The sequence below is a fragment of the Cinclus cinclus genome, chromosome 2 (genome assembly GCF_963662255.1).
Source record: "Cinclus cinclus chromosome 2, bCinCin1.1, whole genome shotgun sequence".
Classification (NCBI taxonomy): domain Eukaryota; kingdom Metazoa; phylum Chordata; class Aves; order Passeriformes; family Cinclidae; genus Cinclus; species Cinclus cinclus.
This window is the reverse complement of record NC_085047.1, coordinates 28,381,520-28,397,598: the sequence shown is the minus strand read 5'-3', so window position 1 is coordinate 28,397,598 and position 16,079 is coordinate 28,381,520. Positions and strand designations below refer to the sequence as shown.

The 16,079-nt window shown below is 36.1% G+C and overlaps 1 protein-coding gene across 2 annotated transcripts in view; it reads right to left on the bottom strand.

The window, feature by feature from the left end:
- Positions 1–16,079, bottom strand: part of STXBP5L (syntaxin binding protein 5L) — a 185,788-nt gene that overhangs the window by 100,854 nt on the left and 68,855 nt on the right. For both annotated transcript variants that reach the window (XM_062513006.1, XM_062513015.1), the window contains exon 4: positions 13,955–14,055. In XM_062513006.1, the coding sequence (XP_062368990.1) occupies positions 13,955–14,055 (101 nt within the window). The remainder of the gene's footprint in view (positions 1–13,954; positions 14,056–16,079) is intronic.

The following is a 16,079-nucleotide window of genomic DNA, read 5'->3' as shown; positions in this document are numbered from 1 at the left end:
CAGTAGCATCACTTGAAGACATTACTTGAGCTCCCACCTTGTATCTGTAGAGATTAATGTTTTAAAGACAGACAGCAAAAATAATTGCTTTACATGAGGCAATTTAATACATGTTCCTTACAAAGAAACATGAATGAAAAACAGAGTCAAGGCAGTAGTAACAGTTACTTTCTGGATGCTTTTACTTCCCAATGTTCCTTTCAAGTTTGGTATCTCAGACAATACATTTTACCCAATCAGTCCACAGAGCAGTTTTATTAGACTCTGTTTTATACTGGTTTAGATACATGTATTCATCACAGTCACTGCTGCTTGTACAACAGCAAAAATTTAATTTGTGTATTGGAATGCAAGAAATGAGCCTTTGAGGTTCCTCTCTTCTGTTTAATACTGATTTAATCTGATTTCTCCAAATATCACTTGAGCTAGAACAAATTACTGTAAGATACCTCTTGATTTAAAGATTTTCAGTGGTGTGATATTGTCTACAAATGCTGAGGTACAACAAATCATAATTCCACCTCTCAACTACAATTTCAATAGAAGTTATCTCAAGCAAAGTATACTTCTAGCTATTTGTGAACATCCTGCATATAATTAAGACATCATCCTCCTGCCCACCCCCACTTCAATTTCTGCAAATTCTATCTAGAAGAAATGTTACGAAAACATTTTCACTTTAGAGTTTAATTTAAGGCAAATAGACTTAAATATATCTAACACAATTATTTATTTTGACAAAGCAACAAATCTTATGCAGCTTTTTCCATCAAATTATTTAGATATGTCATCTGGCTGGTGGTCCATTGCTGCTTTCAAAGTGTTTAAGATACAAGAATTTTTCATGGTGTACTTTACCTGAAATATTATACCTATGAAACTTACAATAAGAAACAAGAATACAAGAAGCACAAAAAAACCCCAAACAAAACAAAACAAACAAACAAACAAACAGAAATCCACAACCCCCCCACCAAGGAAAAAAAAAAAAAAACAAAAATAAAAAGGTAAGATTTTAAGAAATGCAGCTGGAAAACAATTTCTTTCTCAAGATATTTTGGTTTTATCCTTTTTTTTAATTGGATTTATTGGCACATTGTGAAGAATTCTGTTTTTTAGAAATTGGGACAGATCATTAATCTTTCAAAGTGTTAAAAATAAAAACACAAAGTTCAAGGTAAGAAACCATTAATAGTATGTTCTGTTTCTTGTTTCCCTCCTTTTCTGTTAAAACAATCGAGAATAAAAGTAACAAAGTAGGCTGTTCCTCTGTTTCTTCAAAAGCCAGAATTTCCTGTGTATACCTTCTAGACAGGTGAAATAATGCTATAAGCCTGAAGTTAGGCCCATTCTTGACTTGTGAGCTTACTATTTCAAACGACTTTGCAAACACAACTGTAGTTAATAGCTTACAGCACTTTAAAAATACTTGTTTTAAGAAATGCTTATGCTAACCACAAAAATCATCAGTGTAGCAGCTATATGAACATTTGTAATGGGTGTCAACATAAATTATTTACAAGCAGTTAACTCAAAAGAACCTAGAACAAATCAGAAAAATGCATGTTCAGAAATACATTAGATGCATTCCATTTGATTAAATTATTAAACCCACAGATCCCACTTGAAGAGTTAATTTATATATTTAGATAAAATCTTATGAGATTACTATGAACTCTTTACAAGGGCAGTCAGAATCTACAGCATGCCGCAAGACCTTTGTTTTTTTCCCGGTTTTATTTCTTATAACTAACCTTACAACTCCACAGGAGGTCACCCTGGCCTGTCCAGCATGCCATAATAAATACAGAAAGACAGCTGCACTATAACTTCCTATAAGATACAGGCATTGAAATTCACACCCTCAGTAACTCCAAGGCTATCCGCAGTAGCACTGCAGCAAGTTATGGGCATGTGCAAGGGGATGTACAACTTTTGTAGCCTGTGCTAAAGATAATTTGTTTCATTTTCAGAAGGATAGAAAATTACCTTCCTTCATCTTGGACAAATGCACAGAAAAAAGGACACCCTGTTTTGTCAACTCCCTTTTATGGTTTTGACTGCAAATTCATTGGAGTGTCTTATCTGTAGGAACAGGATCACTGACAGTGACACTTTCTCCCATCCTAGATCTTTAGTTACACAACGTTACACAACAGTAATGCCATGGATCAAACAGGTGTAACAGGAACACTTGGTCCCAAGAGAAAGAAATAAGGAAATTGCAAGGAAACAAGCTTCGTTAAATGGAAAAAGATGCTGGAAGAAACCAGCATACTTTTCATTGACTTCTAATTTTTTTCTGACGCTGACTCAAGGCCATTACACAACAAAAATGAGAATAAAAGTTCCACAAAATCAATGAGGTGAGCAAATTAAAACAGGGTTGGAAAACAGATTCTTGCTTTCATCTTCAGAGGAAAGACAATGTACATGATTTTTTTCATCTACTGGCTTGTGAAATTGCTATTTCATATTTGTAATACTTCACTTGTCCTCCATAAATTTCTTTGAAGTTTAAGTAAAAATGGGGCTGTGATACCTAACACAGTGACAGTGATGGGCAATACAGAGCACAGTAAGAGCCATTAAGTTTCTTAGCAATGAAAGAAAGCCAAATAACAAAGGCTGGAACAGGAGGATGATGTTCTCAAAAGAGAAAGTTTTTGATGTATTTATTTCATTGATTTTATAGCATCTGCATTAAAAAACCCCAAGCACCTAAGGGTAGAGTTTCCCTCATCCCTTCACCCAACATTGAATACATAAAACAAAACTGCAGTTTTTGATTCCCAATCTTATAGTTCCAAAAAATTAAATTGGGTCCTAACTCAAAGATGAAAGGTTGAAACTTGTCTTTTAACAGCTTGACTTCACAGAGCTGTTAGAACAGTAAACTAAAGATATGTTAGTATTTTACCCTCTGCTAGCTGGAGCATACACAAATCTGTGTTTATCATACATTCTTACTAAAACAAGTTTAAACCAAATCCTCTGTCAATATCAATCAAGTTATTTTGAATGACGCACTAAAAATCAGGATAAGACTGAAATACTTAAATTGACTTCAAAGAAAAAATTATTTTACATGTGTATGCTTTTTCTTTGTATGCATGCTTTTTTTTCCTTAACAGCTTCCATCAATTAAAATCATGTAGACTTATTGGAGACCAGCTGTTCTTATTTGTTGCGCTTCAGTAGACAGGGACTCTGTGATTTATGGTCCTTGTTTTTCTGCAATCTGTAGTCTCTCTTCCTGCTCATGTACTGTTTAATGATAAAATCTCAACACTGACATTACTACCTCTATCTCTGATTTACTGGAATAATGCCCAGAGCTTATTGTGACAGAAGTATCCTAAATCTTTGCATTGGGTTTTTGCTTGAAGCTGACATGTGTCTGTGCAGGAAAAAGGTGGTGTGGTTTCCAAGAACCAAATTACTTACTGCAACTGAATGGGTGCATGTTCTTCATTACTCTAAGATACAACTGGAAATATAACAAAGGTCAAAGACAAGATCTGAACAGAAATCTGAAAGATGATTCAAAACTCTAATTTGAAAACTTCAGAAGAGAAAACCATATAATTCCCCTATCTACATGATGACTGTAATGAGAAAATTCTGATTGATAGTTTGATTCATAGACTGTTTATATTGCCTGAACTTGCATACTTGCATACCTTTTAAAAGACTGTGGCTTTTTTTCTGTTGTCTAATATTATGCATTTTGTACTACAGTATTTGACCTCTCATTTCTTATTCCTGAGACCATTAAACAGTTGCTCAGTGCATAGCTGTGAGTATATGTTTTAAATTTTGCTGTCCAAACCTGGCCTGTTGGGGGTTGGTTTCCCCTTTTCTCTCTGTGGAATTTTCCCCATTGTCATGTTAAGACACCTGTTGACTAGGCCCTAGTAGCAGGGGGAAGGGGGGAAAAGGAAAAACCCATGATATTCAAACAGCCAGAAGAGGAGACAGAAGGCGTAACTTTTTGTTGTGTCCCCTGGCCTGTTGCTACTGGGAAGGGGAAAGTTCCAAGGTTTGTAAGCGCTGGCCTTTCAGGCACTCAGCTTCATGGTTTCTCACAGAAACCTGCAGTTTCCAGCCAGCATAAAAAGACCGGGAGAGCAGTTCAGACTTTTTCCACAGGCTTTATTATCATCCGTGAAGGGGTCAGGCTACAAATCCAAAGATGGGGATCACACATGTACTTTTATAGGGTTTGGGGGGATCACAAGTAAACCAACGGAAAACAGGGTTAACACAGTTTGGCCAACTACATTATCTTTCTTTGTCTGGGACAACCAATTATAAAGAACCAAACCTAACCAATAATATTCTAAAAAGATAAGAGGAAGAGCTTACATTTTTTCTAACATGAGTCATTCTAAGCAAGTAGTTTTTCTCATTTCAAAGGAGGTTCCAAGGGGCCGTCACAGGGCTGTTTTCAGAGGGATTCATCTCCTCTACAGGAAGGCTCTGGCTCTCCCCATTTCCCCGCGGAGTTCAGACGAGAAGGACGATCGCTGCCTGTGTCCCATCCCAGCGTCCGGAAACCACCATCAGACCCTGCCCTGCTGCCTTCTCGCTGTGAACTACCACCATCCAGCACTCTACTGAGCACCAGGACCCACACCGTGAGCGGAGGGCTCTCTCTCCATCTCTCTCTCCCCCTGGGACAGCGCTGCCATCACCCCCAGCCCTCCTGCGGCTCTGCGGGACCCGCCCGCCCCCAGCACCGGGAACTGCAGCTCAGGGAAAAGGTGCCTGCAGCCAAAAAACACTGGGACTGAGTTACTGTTCTGTTTGTGGCTAATTTCATAGCTGTTGTTGTTCTAGTTTGTACTGTTAGATAGACTAGTGAAGAACTGTTATTCCTACCCCCAAAGCTTTGCCTGAGAGCTCCCTTAATTCCAAAATTGTAATAATTTGGAGGGAGGGAGGATTACACTCTCCATTTCAAAGAGAGGCTTCTGCCTTTCTTAGCAAATACCTGTCTTTCAAACCAGGACATGGCCTCAGAACAATTTGGCAACATAGCTGCTATGTGAAAACAACATAACATGTTACCCTGTGTTTTCTAAAAAAGCATAAATCTACTGACCAACTTGCTTTATTTTTTACAAAACATTAGAAACAACCAACACACTGCTCAGCATATTATGTAAGGTTTGACAGCATATAGCAACATTACATCTCCTGCTAAGGAATTTTTTCCAGAAGGAAGAAACCCAGGCAAACAATCACATGTGGCCAGGTGACATAAAATTTAAATAAACCAGGACATGTTTTTCTTCCCTACTGAAGGAAAAACAAAACTTCACAAAGATGTTTTCAGAATGGAATTTTGAAGAGATTTTTTTTTTTTCTCAGAGAAGTAAAACAAGGAGCTACAGCTGGAGAGACCCAAAGAAAGATGTAGACTGGACAAGTGGGGTTTGTCAGGTCAGAGGGTCCTGTACTGTTGCTAAGTCCTCAGGTAATTGTGACAGCTACACATTTTTCTCCAGCAGCTCTATGGGCCGTGGTGGTTTTATGTGTGCACATGTTAAGTGATTGGTTGTAAGTCATCTTTCAGAGATGTTTTGCCCTTCTGCTATCAAAGACAACTGGTAGCTCTAACAGTAATTCAAATGTATCATATGATGCATTTTTCCTTCAGAGAAGTTGTTTAACAAGCACGTATAAAAGCGTATCCTGTGGCATAATGCATTTAAAGACTTTTAAAACTGAAATGAAACTGACAATAATAATACTGGCAGAATCTTGATGGACTAAAAATTACTTTGGGGAAAGACTATAAAAGCCACCATTTAGAAAGAACAGAGATTCTTAAATTCAGGTTTGGATCTGGATATAAACTAGAGATCCTTCTACTATTCTAGAATGAAAAATATGACCAGGACTTCTGTGATCTTAGTTTAGAGTAACATTTACCCTTGTGTAATTTAAACATAAAGAAACCAAACTGGTTTTAGAATAGCCATCTTAAGCTCTTGCAGCACTTTCTCTGCATTGGCACCAACTCTCAGATTGCATTACAAATCCTACCCAAGATGGTAAAATTGATAAAATGATAAAACTGATAAAATTGAGCCATGTTGTTATCTCTGGTGTTCTGACTGTAATATTATTACTATGTGATCACCTATACTTAAAAATACACACTAACCAAGATTTGGATGTTTTGTCCTTCAAAAGGAAAAATTTTGAAAGCTATAGTGAAATATGGAAGGTACGTTCACCAGAGGTAGGCTATTCCAGAATATTCCAATTATAGGAAATTCATCATATGTTAATAGGCTCAATACAGCACTTACAAAAAACGCCACTATAAAATTCTATTTTTAATGTCTATTTTACACTTGGTTTTACTGGAAAAAGCAATTTTTTAATTGGATATTTGAGAGATACTCAAGAATTAGTTTTGTAGCTGTTGTAATTTCACAAGTGATCTTGGTACTAATACTAATGAAACCTCTTAGGGACATGATATTACAGAGGAAGGATAATCTGAATGAGTAGTACAAGAAATTGGATTAAATTTAAAATGCAAAGGGCGCAGCCTCAAACTTCAAAGAACTTCCACTTTAGGGTTAGAGCTCATGATATAGAAATGATGGGAAAAGATTATTTCAGTTTTGCTTCTCTTGCTTTGCTTCCACTATTAAAGGCTTGCACTGAAAAGCAGCACATTCCCTGCCAGCTAGATATACATCAGGGAAGTATAATGGGTGTATTAGTCAATCACAGCAAGACCACAAACACTGGTAAGATGAAGCCACATAAAAGGAATATGCCATTTTTGCGTGCCTCAGTAACCATATTCCTGCAGAGATTACAAATGAAAATGGTATTGTCGATGGCCACAGCACAGATGGGACTCTATCTAGAATGTGTTTCCTTGATGAATCATCATCTCAGAGAGAACTGATATCAGGGAAAAGGCCCAAAGAAAAGAAAAGATAATGAAGACTATAAGGGAAGAAGAGAATCTTGATATTTGTATTGAAACAAAAAAACCTAAACCAATAACCCAGGTTGTGAATTTATATTAATCAGCTGTTTATCTGCAAAGGAGAGACAAAATATTTAAAATGCATGACAACGTGGATACCAGAATATCATATCAAACGGGAATGAAAGAGCCATAAAAATACATTTAACCTTGAAGCTGGAACGTTTCTTTCCATCAGAAGAATAAAACTGACACAGAACAATTTTCCTGAAGAGCAAACAGTGGATTTCAGCTTGAGTAGTTATATAACAGTGTAAGGCTCTGGGTGGGGGACTGTTGCATGTGAAGGAGTTGATCCACACACAAGTGACACCAAGTAGGCACCAGGGGCTGCATGTGCAGCGTGGTCTCCAGGCTGTGTGGAGCTGCACGTACCCCTTGGAAGCTGGATAAACACAGCCAGCTTGTTGTCACTGAGAAGCCTGCAGGCAGCTCCCACTTGGTGGTTGCACCAACAGTGCAGAAGGAAGTTTTAGTGTTAATGTCTTTTCTGTATGATAGCTGGAATAATGCACGCAGCTGTCTCTTTACAAGCAAATCCTATAATAAATTGGATGAAAAAAATCGGGTGACACTTTCTATGGATGGATTACCTGCTCACTGAAGGCCTGTGTAACGATGCCCAACTCAGGGCTCCCAGCATCTACAGAGATGCAAGATTCCCTGTGCTCTTCTGCCATTCTTTGTAGTGCAAGTTCTAATAAATAGCATTTTGAATGCTAACTTACAGGGCCTTGAGTGCCTTTCTTACTGGGATCATAAGGGATCAGCAAGCCTTAATGCAAAACATTGTCAGCATGTTCATTTAAGAAAGCGAGGTATATGAAGTCTCTGGAGTGCAACTGAGGGAACCAGACTGGGGAGGTCCCTTCAGTTCCACTCCACTAGAAGACTCATATGTCTATCAAAAAGAAAATTTTAAGGATCATGTGAATTTTCATTCTATTTCAGGAGACTGCACCGTCTCATAAATATATCAAATCAAACCTGTTGATTCTTGGTAGCAATGAGCAAATCTGTTTTGCATTTTTGCTCTTTGTTGATTGTTTAGCTAACCTGTGTTGAAGACAAAAAAAAAACCCCAAGCAAACAAACAAACAAAAAAAAAAAACCCAAAATGTTTTTCCTCGATTTCTTTTTATAACCGAGACAGTCCTCATGTCAGCCTCACTGAAGAATCTTTCCAGCCTTCTGTCCTTCTGAAGTGACATTTGACCAAGTTCATTTTTCTGCCCTGCAGTACTAAGGTATAGCCCCCTAGAACAAAGGTTTTTAATAGCTCAGGAATCTTTTCAAGCTTAAGAATTGCATGAAAACACTGGATTTTGGAACCCCTGAGCACCATTCTTTCAAAAGTGAAAAATGCTGATGCAAGACCACACTATGTGTATGAAACCAACCAACCCAAAACTGCCAACACCAACCACAACAACAACAACAAAAAACCCCAAACAAAAACCCCCAGAAGAATGTTCTGTAAACCTTCATTGAGATGTGGAAGTGAATGCCAATTGCATGGCTTCTTTTAGTTTCCTCATTTTTTTCCATCATCAATCTGAGAAAATTTACATCCTTACCAGAAACTGTGGCATATTTTTATGGTGAAATATTGCTTTTTATTTGGATTATATGGTTCTTTGCAATACTTGAATGCTAGACCACACCATGTAATCAGAATCTGTTTTGTTGTACAGCATGACCATGCAACTGTACAGAGCCTTGCTTGCTGACAGACCTCTGACTAATTTGAAAGTACATAAACAGAGTTTGCAGCTATACACTAATAACCAGGGTTCATCTGTAAGCAGGCAAGACATCACAGGAATCCAGTTCCTTGAACAGGCAATGGGACAGAGAACCTACTTTAACTAGCCCACAAGTTCCCTAACACAAATGAAGAGACACAGGTACTGCTGTGACTGCACATTATTCACTCAGTAGCCTCTTGCTGTCATTTTGATGAGGTTTATCTGCAAAGGAGAGTCCAAGTGTTTAAAATGCCCTTAACAGAGAGCACAAAATCCTGTGAAGATACAGTAATGCAAATAAAATAAGATTCAGCTACTGTCAGGAAAGAATATAGACTCAAGAAAAGTAACCTAATTCAAAAATGTTACCTTATTCAATTTTTTTGTTTGTTTTGGGTTTGTTTTGTTTTGGTTTGTTGTCAAGCATTTGGAGTAATACTCTCAACCATCTTGCTCAAATACTGCAAGATCACAGCTGCAGGAATCACATTTATCATTAATAGTGATTTACAGCTAACAGAGCTCTCTAAAAGTTGCCCACTTAAAAGTCTAGTCTTGCTCTGTGCCAGCATACCCTTAACACTGAAGAAAGTGTAAAAAGTCTCGAAGCCTCTGTCACAGTACAGATTGTGTCACCTGGTCGTTTTCCTCAGGACACTTGTGGCATTGTCATGGATTTAAAGGCCCGACACTGTGTCACGCTGTGCTCATGTGTGCTACTCTAAGTCACTGGATAAGCTGCTGCAGCACTGTTGGCTCATTTGTCACACACCAATCAGCAATGTCTAAAAGAAGAAAGAGTGGAGGGGTGTCCCCCATGTCAGTCAACACAACTGAACCAGCTCAGCTTAGCTTTGGAATGACAGGAGATGAACTGTGTTCCTAAGTGAAACAAGCACCTGAGGGCTTATAGAACCTGGATTTCACACTGCAATCCTTGCTGGTTTTCCTACCCCAGCTGCACTTACATTAAATGAGAATCTGTAAGCTGTTGTTTATTTAAAGTCTGCTGTGATTATATTAATGACCACCTATAATAGTTTCCAGTGGTTTTGCTTAATCCTAATGTTTTTGCAACAGATAGAGACAGTGTTCCAGTAGCTGAGTTATCTCCTATGACATTGAGGAAGGAAAAAGCGGTACTAACATATGGAAGGTGTCTACAATTTTGACCTTCAGCAACACCGAGTTAATTCTTTTAGAATGTTTACAGAGTTTAAAATGTTTTGCCTGTCTACCCTATTTGTAAAAAAAGCCATAAATCATATATTATCAACCATATGCTACTGTCAAACATGTCTTTGAGTAACTGTCTTATCATTACAGCTCTTGGTATGGAGCCAAGCACTGAAACACATTGCTTACATTTGTATTGTCTTGAAAGTTCTTAATGCATTGTACTGCATTCCAATTATAGCAATAGAAACCTAAGATGATTGCTTCATATGAAATAAATGTATACACTTTGCTTATAAAATAATGATTTTATATAAGTATAAATTATTAATATAATTTGCTTAAGTCCAAAAAGGTCCAGAGCATTACACCATACAACAGAAAATATCTGTTAGCCATTAAGTCTCTTTAGTGTTCTTTCTACACTTGCTCCAAGGAGACACTTAGTAAAGGAATAGTGAATTATGAATTATTATTGCTAGTGCTGCATCATCATTAGCAGTAGGTCAGAAGAAGAAAAAAACTAAATCTGGAGAAGCTGCAAACTCTGATTTAATGGATATAAAAGTGCACTTTGTTAGCGAATTATTATTCATAAACCATTCAGTATCTTCATACTGAATCTTATCTATTAAGTAAAAGACTACTGTGTTTAAGTGTTCTTTGCACTTTACAACTACATTTTTACCAACATTCAAAGAAAAGGACAAACATTTTTACTTTTGTGGGAGAGATAGAGGGGATATATGTATGTATGCACTTGGGGAAACGTGACTCAAGTAACTGCAGAAACCTATACAAAAACCCTGCTAAAGACAAGATTTCAGTCAATTATCCTGAAATCTTAAATGTCAAGAAGAAGAACCAAATTGCAAATTATACAATTCAACTATATGATGACTGGTGCATTGTGAGTAATAGCCAAAGACTTAAGTAGCATTCATCTGTCTAACAGAAACTACCAGCTCTATGGTTCATGCATCAAATACTATCAAAACTCAGAATAAACTGATTCTACAGGAAAGTTAATTAATCAAAGTCAAATAAAACAAGCATTTGGAATGATAAAATCATCATCACAACCAGATAAAACATTAAAATTTTAAGTGCATTATATTGCACCAATTCATTAAGTAATCTGCCATTTGTCAAAGAAAAAAAAAACGACTAAACCAAACAGTGTAACGAGGAGACAAACACACTAGATTAATATAACTAAATTTTTTTAAATCCTGAAGAGAGAAATGCAATTACAAAAATTTGAAGGATTCACATGTTCCATTTTCGGAGATAAAAATGCATCTGAACAATTATGCACTTGGCTCTGTGAAAGCCATCTAAATCTAAAATTAAGAAATATTATAATTAATCTTGTAAGAACTAGCCTTTAACTTACTAAACACTTCCCTATAAGGCATCTTTCAATACCCTACTATTTTTTAAAGATATGCATCAATATTTTAAACCTATTTTCTGTCAACAAGCATTTCTCCCCATTTAAGAAACATTTAAAAACCAGTTTGTTCACTGGTTCACAAACTTAAGACAAAAGAATCTCTACCCAATATGAATCTTGCCTTCTCTTAACCCCCCCTGCAAGAGAAGAGGGGAGGATGAAAATAGAGTATTTTTAACTGTTCCCACAGTGAGGAAAACATTGCTTTTTGGAAGCCAGACCTTAGAATTTCTTGAAGAAAATCAATTTTGATCTTCTAACTTGGTCAGCTTCTCAAGTTCCCCATTTTGTCATAGATTTCATATAGCTAAAGCAACCATTATTTCATTTACTATTTCTTTGACCATCTCATGATTTAGAGCTTCTGTTCTCTAACACCAAAAATACATTCAGAAAAAAATGAAAGTTCTCTTTTAGACTTAGCTCTCTTAGGTATATAAACATTCCAAACTGAGAGGGATAATTAAAGCTTTAGCCTTATTTTTTTTTTGCTACTTGACCAGAGGCTTATGTTGAATTTTACATACTAAATGTGAAATTGAGCTTAGAAAATTGACAGTTAGATGATTATAATGAATTTATATGGATGCAGAAAGAAAATATAGTAAAAATGAAGTGATTTCATTCTGAAGCCAAGACGTTGAATAATAATAAAAAAGTAACCAGAAGCTGAGGGCAGTGGTAGAGCTGTGAGAAGAAATGAACTGTCTACAATGTTATTTCTTCATATTTATGCAAAACTCTTTTTAAATTTAAAACTGGACTTACTTCTTTGACAATTATATTGCAGGATATTTGCCTCACAGCCTTTGATGTGCTAATAAAACAATTTAAACGGCAGTAATTGAACTAGTAACATAAAATATACATAAAAGAATACCATAACACTAATTTTTTGCTCACAACTTACTAGATTTTGATAAAAGGCAGTATAGTTAGCTATGGGTTTGTGACAAATAACTTACATTCTCAGATTTTACTTGCACCTCAGTTCAAAAAAGGCATTAGAGAAAAAATATGGTTTAAAGCAAAGTTTTCCAGTATTCCTAACAACTCTCTTGCAAATATTTTGCCCAATGGTTTAGGGTGTCAGATGGAAAAGAAAATTAGGCAAGTGTGATGACAAATGTTTTGCTCTTAGCAAAGCACAAATGTGTGGGAGTTTCTCTTAGAAAGAAGTGCTGATGAAATATTGACCAACTTAACAGTTTAGTTCTCTGAAGAGAAGGCAGAGGTGAACAGAGGCTGCATTCTTATAAGCAATGATTACTTAGGCTGTGTGTCAGATTGCTGGCTGAGAGAGCATGACCAAGATGTACTGGAATAACTTCTATGATATTTAGATTTATCAATGACAAATTGTGAATAATGCACCTACCTGGTGAGAATACCAAGATTCAAACATTTCGCCATACATAAAATGATAATTTACTGTTCAGAAGCAGCTAGAAATACACACATACTTTTTCCTTTTCATCTTCCCTCACACAGTCCCAAAGCACTTGATACACTTTTGCTATAGGTTATAAACTCATTGGAATCAGGCTGCATATTTCCTAAATTATTACACAGTACTTCCCACTACAAATCATTCACCTGGGTGACATTTTAGGACAAATATGATTTATATCTGGATAATAAACAACAAAGAAAAATGTATTTCCATAATAATTTTCAGACTTGCTGCAGCTAATGATTTGATGAGTCTGTTCATTTCACAGCTCTGGTGAAATACTGGGATCTTACCCCACTGCACAAGCAAATATATAAACACCAAAAAAAGTTGCTGCACCTTAATAAACACTGAATGCACATGCTAAGGTAATGAAAATATGAGTTAAATTTCCAGTTACAAACAACTGCTGCATATATTAACTGAATCTTGATCTCCTGACTACTGCCCTAATTCCTTAATAGAAATTTGGAATTTTTCTCAATATTAATAGATGTGCAGCACTGACGTTCCCTAACATCATATCAGGTTTTACTTGGGTGACTAAATTGAAGCGCTCAGCTCCTGTTTGAGTTTGAAAATTAAAACCACTCATTTAACCTATTTTCAGTACAGATTCCTACAATTAGGTACTAATAAAATAAAACTTAGAAAAACACCCTGATTCACTTGACACTTACGAGAGTTTCCCAAATTCATAATCTATTTCTGCTAAACTTCCAGTATTTTACAAAAATAAAATTATTCCAAGGTAAAGAAATAATTATTACCCTCATACAGACTGGCTGTATGCCTAGGATGCATATTCTGTCTATTAATGAACAATAGTTCAGCCAAAAGTGAGTGCTTGTGTTCAGTTTGAAGAAAAAAATAATTACTGTTCACAGCAGTTCATGCAAATAGAAGTAAAATGAAGAACATTTTGACAAAAAGAAGACCATTTTTTTCTATTTCTGAGAAAGCTGCAGAAAGAGAAAGTGAAGTTTTTGTTCCAAGGAAACAAACCTGAAAGAAAAATATTCAAGCCAAAATGTATTCTAAGAAATCCAGCAAGTGTTACTTTTATAATGAGATCCCTATTTTGTGTCATATAGTTTTACCTTTCTCTGTTAAATTTCAGAGAATGTAGAACAGCTGGTCGTTTCTGTCGGAGGTTCCACAAATGAAGTGCATCATCTGCACATGCACTGACCAAAGCACCCTGGAGCAGACACAAAATACAGCAACATGTTATTTTTCTACAGATTCTGTCTTATTCTTATGTGATACTTACTGCTAAAGATCTACTTGTGAAACTGACAGTTTATGAAAAATCATTACTTTCTTCTAGAAAAAAAATATTCAACTATAAATAATACACAATTGAATCAATCTGGTAAATATAAACATTTTAAATTAGTACAAGATCAGCCAAAGTTAAACTAAAACTCCATTAATTTAAAATTCAAATTAAAGCTTTGTACTAAGATTACACAAGCCAACTCTCAAGTCTTTCCACATAAGCAGAAAGATTAACAAAATGGAAAACAGACAACACTTACTTAAAATGGTGAGCGTGAAAGATATAACTAAAGGATAAAGGGATAAGAGCATGCATGGGCACACATGTGACAGTGCCAAGCACAGTTTAGTAGTCATATCAAGGTAAGATGAAAATTTGAAACTGGAACTGTGAACAGAGGATGTAGGTAAGAAAGTAGGGACAGGAAGCAAGAGGACAGGATGTAGGAAGAACTAAGAGATGTAGACAGAAGAACAGAGTTTTTATCACAGATCAGTAATACTCTGAAGGCTGGTTCTGCTTGTGGTGTCCCAAAAATGGGCATCTTTCAAAGCCCAGACCTCTATCTCTGACTGAGAAGCTTGGAGTCAACTTATTCTACCTGCTTTTGACTGCCTATCTCTTCACCACAGAATATTGATGACATGTGAAAATTACCTGCAGGGGAAGCTCCCTACTGCTCCTGCAGTGGTTTACTACACTTACACCTCAGATCAGGCCAGGCACAGATCTACCCTTGTATTAATTATTGCAGAGAGGAATAGATTGCCCAAACACAAGGCGATGCTTTATACTGAGGAAAAGCAAGGATGTAACTGGAAAGATTAGTTCCTACCATGTAGGACTGACTGATAAACTTCTCTAATTCTAGCTAACGTTCTTTTCAACACTGACCTATGCCAATCAAATTTATGGAGGTGAGACTTCTCTAACACAGTGTAATCCATGATTTAATTCTCATCTCCCAAAGAGTCAGAAAAACTGTCCACTACAGAAATCAAATTAATCTTTTGTATTAGGGGCTTTGCTGTCCACCCAATGAAAACAAAGAATATTGATTCAAACTTTGTCCTTCCTGTTCTCATCCTTGCATTCCTATTAACAATTTTTCTGGACTGTTTCTAAAATTTCAGTCCTCATTCCTCAGTGTCCGTGGTTATTTTCTCCAAATAGGTGTAGGAAAAAAATAAATATTTTTCAGGTTTAAAAATCCCATAAAACTAAAACTCTTTCCCTGAGAAGTTCTAAGATCTCCCCATTTAGAAAAAGGACGTGAAACTGTCAAAAGTGTTTCCTTATATCCTGGGAGAAAATTAATCAAAACTAAACTAAGATTTGGCCAACTTCTAAGATCCTAAAAAAAAAAAACAAAACAAAAAAAAAAATATACCCCTCTGATTTGTATTCATGAGAAAGTCTTCTTGCCTATTCCCATCTTCAGAACCTTCTGCACAGAGCAAGCTATAATCTGGCACTGTTTCGTCATGTTGTCAAATTTGATTTTGACAAATCATTTACAAAGACTAAGCATGATGGTTTGATTGATGATCCCTGCAATTTCTTTTCATTGCTTCATGTAATAGCATATCCCCAACTATTGAGTTTTCAGTCAATAGCTGTCAATATATTTTGATGGAAAGAGATTGGCTTATTTATTAATTTATATTTGAACCAGGACTGTGCAGCATATTTAGTAACTTAATGGATTTTACATAATTTTACACACATTCATGTATTGTCTGCCTTTTGTTCAGTACTTTAAACTGATACTTTTCCCTGAGTGCAATCCCATAAATATTCTTCTGAAAGGCTGTAAGTTGCATGTCTTCTGGATGTACACCACTTACTTGTTGGCACAATTTGTCAATGGGAGAAGTTATATCACTCAATTACAATAACATGAATTGATAGTCAACTAAATTTATACAGAAGAATCTGAGTAA